This window comes from Cydia splendana, chromosome Z (assembly GCF_910591565.1).
Source record: "Cydia splendana chromosome Z, ilCydSple1.2, whole genome shotgun sequence".
NCBI lineage: Eukaryota > Metazoa > Arthropoda > Insecta > Lepidoptera > Tortricidae > Cydia > Cydia splendana.
The window spans coordinates 7,327,270-7,337,540 of NC_085987.1; the positions used below are offsets into that span (position 1 = coordinate 7,327,270).

General features: G+C 45.1%; 1 protein-coding gene across 1 annotated transcript in view; it reads left to right on the top strand.

Annotated features, from left to right (window-relative positions):
• LOC134804292 (WD repeat-containing protein 5) overlaps nt 1-9,355 on the top strand; it is a 46,778-nt gene extending 37,423 nt beyond the window's left edge. The window contains exons 6-8 of the mRNA XM_063777294.1: nt 6,795-7,026; nt 7,976-8,179; nt 9,020-9,355. Coding sequence (XP_063633364.1) covers nt 6,795-7,026; nt 7,976-8,164 — 421 coding nt within the window. The 3' untranslated portion in view covers nt 8,165-8,179; nt 9,020-9,355. The remainder of the gene's footprint in view (nt 1-6,794; nt 7,027-7,975; nt 8,180-9,019) is intronic.
• Nucleotides 9,356-10,271: the final 916 nt, after the last annotated feature.

Here is a 10,271-nt window from a genome sequence, read left to right on the forward strand (position 1 = left end):
GAGGATGCCGAAAGTGAGGTGGCAAGCTCCAGATGTACAGCGCGAGTCGTGAGGCATGTGTATAATACACCCCACCTTTTCTCGCGGCGGCGGCCTATCGTTATGTGCATGGGGCCAAACAGGTCTACGGCTGCAGCGGTAAATGGCGGCTGATTCGCTTTTAGCCTTTCTGGCGGCAAGTCACCTATGGGAACTTTGATTGGCGTTCCCCTATAGGTTCTGCACCATTGGCATTTATGCGTTATATAGCGAATGCTACCGCGCAGCCCGATAATGTAGTACCTTTGTTTCAACTCGTTGATGACGGTCGCGTGGTTGCCGTGATTGTAGAGTGCATGAAAATGCTGTACTAATAACTTGACGAAATCTTCTTTCGCATGTAAAACAGGCATGTGCGTGTTTTTATCGATTCTAGCATTTAGTACGATGATTCCGTTTTTGTCAAGTTGTACAGCGATTTTGTATAGCGGAGATTTCTTCAGGAGTGGCCGCCCAGTTTCCAGAAGCTTGATTTCCTCCGGAAATGCAGCATGTTGACTCCGTCGGATTAGTAATATCTCTGCTAAATCTAAATGCCCCTTATTTATCTCTATGTCTGTTTTCTTAGCGAACAATGCGGCTTTGAAAACCTCGGCGGCAACCAGAATACTAGCGGTGGCGCGAACTAATCGTACGTTATTAATAATGAACGATCGCCACGCGGGTGCGAGTGAGACGGGTATAGGCGAGTCCCAATCGATCCCTGTCCACCAAACGAAACGTAACGTATCGCGATCTTGCTCAATTATTTCGATCTGTAAAGACTCTAACAGGTCGGGGCCAGCCAACAGCGCGCTGTTAAACGAACGTACGTAAGCTGTGGCTGCCGTGTCCCAAACTAATCGCGTTTTCCCGCTTTGCGGCTGAAAAGTTGGGAAGTGCGCCAGAGGCCACGTCCGGGGTGCCTCGGGGGGCGGCGGCGAGTCCATTCTCTCCGCGTAACCTTTGTCGAGCAAGTTGTTCATATGCTTTGCATATTCGGCTTTAAGTTTTGCATCGCGGTCTATCTTTCGTTCTAGACTGTACAGCCGTTTCAATGCTTGCGCTCGGTTATCGGGGAGTTTCTCGTCATCTGACCGCCAAAGTAAGCCCGAGCGATACCTTTGCTCCCCCGGTATCTTCTCGCAGGTGGCTTTTAACAAATCTAGCGCACGTTGGCCGGGGTCGGCCCGAGGTACCTTCTGCGAAACGCCTAATGATTCTGTTTCAGAATGTCGCTTCGCAAGTTGTAAGGCCTCGTCTTCCGCGGTATTAGGCTTTGCGTGCCCAACAAATTGTACCGCAGGTGCGATGCTGTCCGCAGTTTCGTGTATCGTCAAAGCCATTGCCGCGCCTTCGTCAAATAGCGCGAGGGTTTGGACGGTACCTAACGGTTCCGACACCTCTTCAGGAATGACTTTGAGACACGTCTGCGGCAGCCTAACATTGAGTACTGCAGGTGCCGCCGGGACACTATTACCGTTCGCGGATGCGGCCGCGCTTAATCCGTGTAATAGTTTATTATGTCCGGCTTCGCACTGACTCATGCCACACGCGACATATTTACATTTAAAACGCGCACGGTGACTCGCGCCTAAACATCTATAGCACAATCTAGTACCCTTCACTAAGTCCCATTGCTCAGATATAGTCGCGGCTAGAAATTTCGAACACTCGCTAACTTTGTGTTCTTTGCCGTTCTTACATATGGCGCACGCATCGCGCGAGACAGAGACAGACGATATCTCCCGCTGGGGCTTAGCTCCGGTTGACGCTGGCTTTTTTAAATTACCATCGCGGCGCTTTACTTGAGCTATAGTTGATTTACTAGTACGCGATCTATTTCCCGTATCATGTGTATATGACTCGCGGGAATCTGACTCCGAATCCGAAGTATAATCGCGAATGGACGCGGGGGCGCGGGACCCAGCGAGAGCGTGGCTCGATCGACTGGGCTCGCGCACAGAGGAAACCGCGTTTCGTTCATTTCGCGATCTATCATACGTATCACGGTAGAACGCGGGGTCGCGAGACCTAGAGAGAGCTTGGCTCGATCTTCTGGGTTCGCGCGCAGAGGAAACCGCGCTCACTGCATTCCGTGACCCGTTAGACGTATCACGCGTGTACGTTTCGTGGCAATCTGCCTCCGAATCAGAACTAACGTCGCGAGAGTACGCGGGGGCGCCGCCGCCGGACCCAGCGAGAGCGTTGCTCAATCGACTGGGTTCGCGCACAGCGTTTACCGCGTTTCGCGATCTATTAGACGTATCACGCGTGTACGTTTCGTGGTAATCTGACTCCGAATCCGAACTAACATCGCGAGAGTACGCGGGGGCGCCGGACCCAGCGAGAGCGTTGCTCGATCGACTGGGTTCGCGCACAGCGTTTACCGCGTTTCGCGATCTATTAGACGTATCACGGTAGAACGCGGGGGGACGAGACCCAGAGAGAGCTTGGCTCGATCTTCTCGGTTCGTGCACAAAGGAAACCGCATTCACTGCATTCCGTGATCGGTTAGACGGCTTATATCGGTTTATGCGCTTGGCCGCAGTACTAATTTCGTTAAGAAACTCGGAAATTGCTACTAACCCGGGTGATTCTACGTTAGACTGCCTGTATTTGGCCCATTCATAGCGCACTATCAGATTCAATTTATCCACGATTTTATTCACGAGCTCAGGCGCGTGCAAGTATTTCTCTTGACGCAAGGATCTAATGGTGGCGACGGCATTCGCTACATGCGCGGCGAATGAGGCTATATTCGAATTGTCTTCGGATAAACGCGGCATGCGTTTAACATTATGAATTTCCGTAAGAACAATCTCCTCAGGGTCGCCGAACTGCCGTTCCAGCGCTTCCATTATCTCGTACGGATCCTGAACTGTGTACATTATTGATTTTACGGCCGTCCGAGCTTCGCCCTTAAGTGCGCGCCTAATCCGACTGACGTTATTGACGGCACTAAACATGGGCGACGTATCTTCGAACTCTGCCCTAAATGATATCCACTCGGTGATATCTCCGCCGAATGCAGGTAATTCCGGCGGTTTATGGTACATTGGCGCGTAGGTACCGTGCGGTACCTCTAAAACGCGCGGGGGCGGTCTGCTAGCCCGGTCGGCGGCTGCACGCGGCGGCGGCTGCGCGGTCTTTTTCGGCGGCGGGAATTTAACGTTTTCTTTCGCGACCTCGTGCTGTAACCTAGCTTGTCGTTCTACCCAACTTCTAGTACGTTCTTCGACGGTCGCGTCACTGCTGCCGACAGACTGCGCCTTCAGTGGCGCAACCTGCGGCCGCAAATTTGCAGTGACGGACCCTGTCTTAGAAGCTTCGACGGTCGCGTCACTGCCGCCGCGAGACTGCGCCTTCAATTGCGCAATCTGCAGCCGTAAATTGGCAGTGTCGGACTCGGTCTTAGCAACGACTAGACGGGCTTTATGAACCTCGAGCTCGGCCATTAGCACGGACAATTCATTGTCGCGTTCCCTAACCGATTTGCGATTCTTTAATTCGCGATTAGACGGCGCCCGCGGCGCATCGGCGTCTTTATTCACTAGCGTATTCGACCTACTACGATTTACTACGGTGGCGTCTAACATCTCCGAGTGTACCGACTCGGTTCCACCGGTAGCATTCGGGTTGCCACTGGTGCCCTTGCTCCACGTATTAGTCTCGTTGGACGTAGTCTTACCAGACGAGGGGGTAGGGGTATCCATGTTCGGTGCGGGCGCAGGTGGGCCCTTGGTGCGTGGTCGTAGGCTCCTTGCTTCCTTTTCGGACATCTTTCTGGCTGGAACCACTTCACTTAACACACGCGGGGGGTCCCTAACTTGACCTGCCTATGCCTATGACTGACCGTTGCCGTGCGCAACGTCAGTGCCCTAAGCGTGGATCCCTCGTGGCACTGAATCTCCCGCAATGGCAAAGTGCTATGCCTAGAACGTTCGATAGCAGTGTGTGGGTATCAACCATGTGACACTTGCAACGAAAGTTGCCAGGACACGTGAGCGGAGGTGGTCCTACGACGCTGCACGGTCCGTCCGGCAAGCCGGTAAATGGGTTACGGAAAAGGTATAGGGTTTGGGTCTAAACCGAAGCGAACTTCTAGGCTCAGCGCGTCCTTTATTCTTTCTTGCCGTCTGAGTCAAGCAACGTTCGCTTAAAACTCAGCGCGTACTTGTTTCTTTCTTGCTGTCTGAGTTAAGCAATGTCGCTTGAAACTCAGCGCGTACGTTTTTCTATCTTGATGTCTGAGTTAAGCTATGTCGCTTGAAACTCAGCGCGTACGTTTTTCTATCTTCATCCGGCTTCAAAAGGACCAAACTGTGGAGTGTAGACTGTAGCTTTTCGTGATGGGGGTTCGTTGGGAGAAGCGTAGAAACTCGCCGCTGGAACGCGCTGGCCGCTGTGCTGTCTCGAAGTCCGCTATACCTCCATTTACCGGTATATGTGTTGTGTGAAATGAAAACACATATATTTGATTTATTTACTTGGAGAGTGTTCAGGCTGGTATGAGTGAAGCTCTCTTGATGTCTCTGATATCTCTGAATAAGCCACGAAACGGCTCTGCCTTATATAGTAAAACACAAGGCCGTTTGGTACCTTCTTCAACTAGTGGGTGTATCATGCAGAGTCAGTAATGTATATTTTTGCCAATCTCGTTAATTATAAGCACGTATGAAAGGAGCACGAATCCTAGACTTATAAATAGGTACAATATTAAGCACGTATGAAAGGAGCATGAATTTCTAGACTTATAACTAGGTATAAAACATTCCACGCAATTCATTTGACATAATATACGAGCACAAAGTAAAACATGATATACAAAAGTAAAAATAGTAACCTAAACGTAGAGACTAATTAAACACATACATGAACCCTAATAGCTATTTACGACAACGGGGTTAACCAGTTAATACTATAACCCAGGTGTCAAATTTTACTGGTAACCATGGTAACTCCAGGTTTAACCGGTTAACCTCGGGTTAGTGAATGGTGAGTGGGCCTTAGAATCAATTTAAGCTAACTTTGCACTGATTTGAATAGAACAAAGTGAGAGTGTCATTATAAACGTCATATTTTCATAGAAATTTTACATTAATGATGACACTTACCTTGGACCGACTCTATTTTCTCTGATTGATTATGCATTGGAGTCTTTGGAATTATTGAAACTCACGTTCACCGGTACATTGAAAGTAACTTACCAAAAAAAAAAAAACAATGAAGGCTGGTACGCTGGCAGCCGAGCGGCGAAGCGTGCAGCTTGCAAACAGGAACTTGTGAACCCCGTATTAGTTTATATAAACTTACGTACGATTTAAAATGTCAATGTCATTGGATATGCTCTTTGGTGAATAAAATCATAGCGAGGAAACCAGACTAATTACAATATTGCCTAGTATCACTATTTTGGTTGGAAGGTTAGATGGTAATCGTTTATTAGATAAAATAGTGCGTACGCCACTTGGGATGGGATTAGGTTTATAAGTAAGTGGATTCGGAAAAGCGCTAATATGAGAAGCTAAAGGGGCCCACTGATTAACAGTCCGCCGGACGGTATCGGCCTGTCAGTTGTTCGGAACTGTCAAAATTTTGTTCTAACTGACAGGCCGATACCGTCCGGCGGACTGTTAATCAGTGGGCCCCTTTACCATAGTAACGATACTTACCTCGATACCTGTTAGTTGTAATATAATAATAAACAAAAGGATACTTGATATAACTAATAATTTATATTCCCCTATTGTCACGAAACATACAGTATGATATTGGAACCATTAAATAAAACTTGACGCGTATATTCACTTTCCATGTAAGCGTAGGAGACAGATCTGCCTACGCGATTTCATGCTACGCTTATTCCGACATCTTAATCAATGCCTTCACAATCTACACATCTGGGGACTAGTTGGAAATATAAATCTATTTTCAGACGTGCTACAATGTAATGCTATTTGAGATTAGTTAGTATAGGTGTATTTTTTTGGTATTGTAGTGAGAATTCGGAACAAGTGGGCGTAATAAATTTATATTAGCATACTTTTTACATGTTATATGACTTATATTGTGACGTCCCATGGATAAAGGTACCTTATGGCGGTTGGCGCTTACGCTATTATTAACGCTGCTCCAACATTATTCCTCCATAAGCTATCTTTTCCCGTGGAACGTCAAATATGTTAGCAGTGTATGAATGTTTAATGGTGTTTTTGTGTCGTGTGTTCCGCCGTTACGTCAAAATACTAATCAATTTTAAGGGGCCCACTGATTAACAGTCCGCCGCACGGTATCAGCCTGTCAGTTGTTCGGAACTGTCAAAATTTTGTTCTAACTGACAGGCCGATACCGACCGGCGGACTGTTAATCAGTGGGCCCCTTTAGTAAATGAGATATCAACAGATTCGTTTTTATGACGAGGGTGACATAAGCTGCATTTTTAATCGACTCTGATAGGTACTTTTACGAAAAACCGTAGTCGGGTATAAGTTGCGTTTACTTCACTTAAAACGCGTTTGAGAGTGACATACAGCAGGTGCACCCAGAGTTTTATTTGATGTGAGCCCGATTTTTAGCAATTTTTGTACAGATTTTTATTCAAGACCATCACAAAACATGTACAGACAACAACAGCCTTTATTTTAGCAACATTACCTACTCTTATAAATGTAGCATTAAAATCCAGAGATAAATAAGCGGACAAAGTGAGGTATAGCAGTTCCCGAGGCCCCCATGGCATATAATCTAAAATGTCTTTGAAACTTTGTTTCCAGTCGGATCTGGGACACCGCCTCGGGCCAGTGCCTCAAGACCCTGATCGATGACGACAACCCGCCGGTGTCGTTCGTCAAGTTCTCGCCCAACGGGAAGTATATTCTGGCCGCGACGCTCGACAACACGCTCAAACTGTGGGACTACAGCCGGGGCAAGTGTCTCAAGACCTACACCGGACACAAGAACGAGAAGTACTGCATCTTTGCCAACTTCAGTGTTACCGGCGGAAAGGTATGATCTGTTTTATTTATTACATACCGAATGCAAGCATCGTTTACGTGCTTGCTTCTTACCCAAGGCTCTCGTGTAATGCCGGTTGTACACACTCGTCGAGACAGGCCGAGAACGAGTGTGTACATACTGTCCCCTTATCGTCTCGTCTCGCCCTTCTGCGATTGGATCGGAGACTCGGCGAGAGGCTCTCGACGAGTGTGTACAGCCGGCATCAAATATCCCGGCGGTGCCAGAGTGCACCTTAGGTACTTAGTACAGTACTTAGTTTGATATTTCTATACTGTGTAGGAGCTTTAAAACTCATTGTAATTTACTGCCAGGGACCTAGCTAACATGACAATATTACATCGACAAACGCTAAATGAAAAGAGTAAAATGTATCAGAATGACAGATTTTACGACAAGTCACGTGACTCATACATTATATAACAATTATTGCTAATTCCTTTGAAATATGTACAGTACCGGCCAAAAATATATCACCTTCAGGTTTTTACGGCATACTTTTTAGGGTTCTGTAATAGTCAACTAGGAACCCTGAAAAGGTTTGCCGTAAAAATCTGAAGGTGATATGTTTTTGGCCGGTACTGTAACTAATTTAAATTTCATTTCTTTCATATAAGACTCTGCTCGGTTGATAAAACTCATACATCTGTTTTTAACGGTTTGTTTTGTACTGTCTTCTACGCCATTTTGATGGATGTATCAGTTTCCGGATGCAAGCTTGGGCGTGCTTCTTGTGCAAACCAGAATTTCAATTTTTAGCTGAATATAATTTATCTCTTTTTTATGTTTAATTCTGCTCACAATTTAATGTAGAAAGACATGAAGAAATACGTAACGAAAACTATTCATTGAATAAATGAATCAATAGAATGGATGTAGACTAATTGACATCTATATAGCAAAAGTAACATACTATCACAGTTATTTTTTTCTTCCCCAGTGGATAGTATCCGGCTCAGAGGACAACCTAGTTTACATTTGGAATCTGCAATCAAAGGAGATCGTGCAGCGGCTCTCCGGCCACACGGACACCGTGCTCTGCACGACTTGCCACCCGACTGAGAACATCATCGCCTCCGCCGCGCTCGAGAACGACAAGACCATCAAGTTGTGGAAGAGTGACACTTAGATGCTTCCATTATCGGTGAGTGGAACAAACAACTGGACCACAAACGCCTCGGATAACGTCTTTTAGGGGGATCGAAACTCATTTATTAAATAATAAGTGTTATAAAATGAATATAAAACTAAAATTAACTACAATTAAGATAACTAAAGCTAAAAAATTCAAAATACCTATCAAAATTTTGCACCCTTGGTAGGGTGCCCATCACGTAGGCAGCGTTCCCGCGCTGGATTGCTATGGCCAATCTTTGCGCGAGGGTCACCTGTGGCCTGCCTTAGGCGTTTGCTGAGCGCCTTGTGGAGCCCCCAAAGCCCCCTACCCCACGGACCTAGTGTCTCGACGCCGAAAGCTACAAAAAAATGCGTCTTTTATGTTTACCATACAATAAGCACAGAATAAATAATAGTAGTACTACACAGAAAGGAAACTTCGTACAAAACCGAAGTTTGACAGCGGTTCAGGGTCGAATAATGCTGTCCCTTACTAATATATCCCTTTCGGCTATTTAGGGTTGTCAAAATTCAAGCCATTTCTTATCTGTGGTCGTGCACGCAATGGGACGTCAAGTCGTGTCAACCTTAATAATTGCTCGGAACAATGCTGAGCCGAACGGAGCCGAGTTTGCCCGAAGGGAAGAGTTTCGCACCCCTGCAATAAGGTAGAAAGGCCTAAGAAGGCCGACTCCATGTATGAGTGTGGACAATTTTCAATTACCTACTTTACCTAGTATGAAAATTTTGTCCCACAAAATTTTCTCTGTTTTACCATCCTGTAGTTGCCATCGCTTGTATTTCCCCCACCAAGCACTTCGCACAGTTACAGTTGTAGTAAGTAACCGATTCTTTTTTTTGTTCTCAGGCCAAATCGTCAATCAGCAGACAGTGATCTGTGCATCCGCGGCGTCGTGTGGTGATCAGAACCGCGGACTTGTGAATAAATTACATAATAAGATACCGACAGTTTGAGAGTACCTTTTACGTTATGCCGTATTTCGTTTTAGTACTAAGCAATCACAGTTGATATGTGCATTTTCGATCATACTAAGATTATTATTATACATATTTTTTTTAATCTGCGAAATGCATGCGTATGAATTGTTTAAGTGATTATTTAAAATTAAGGATTGAGTTTTTATAGGATTCCGCTTAAGAATAACTTGTTAGATGCGATTAAAATTAATTCTAGTTTTACGAATTATTTGTTTTATTGTTTTTGAATTTAAGACATCCACTACACCACTACTTTTATGTGCAGTCCACGTCATAGTTTACATTTTTGGGGCTTATTATATTTATTTAATTACACAAACGGGTCTACCGCGATATAATTTCATTGTTTTTACCTTTAATTCCGACGTTTCAGCTGAGTTGCACCAGCTGTGGTCACGGAAAGACTTACATTTTTTACATTTTTGACATTTGTTGGGACGGAATTAAAGGTAAAAACAATGAAATTATATCGCGGTAGACCCGTTTGTGTAATTAAATATGTGTACAAAACGCGAGAGTTTAAAGGGCTTATTATATTAGTAAGGAATAAGGTGCAAAACTAATCATATCTTTGACGTCGACTGTACCGATTGCGCCGCAGATTGTGCATTAAAATATAACAGGACTGTGCCAGGGTAGGTAGTTTGCGTTATCGCAAAATTGTACCTTTAACGTATTCTTTTTGGATTTTTGTGTAGTATCCAGGGTAAACTATCCAATGATCGGGGCCTTTTTTAAGTACTACTAAACTACGTAATTAAAAATGGACCAGAAATAATTGTAAATGAAGAAAATATATAAATTGGCCATGTTATCGTCTAGTGCTAATAATACGATGTGAGACTATGTTTCCCATCCTGTTTATGTGTAGACTGATAGAATAAATACTTGAGGCTTCACTTTTCCAATTTAAATTTTCACTGTACGTGTACTTATCCCCTTTCTGCCATATTATGAGAGGTCCTAAGGGTTGGTTGCACCAAACCTTCTGTCACCGTTAAAGCGTTCACTAAATGTTATTGTATGGGAAGTTTCATAGTTGACTGCTGCGTAACGTTGATCAGTCTGCTAAATGTGGTTGGTGCAACTGACCCTTAGCCTCCTAATTATAAGTATTCCTG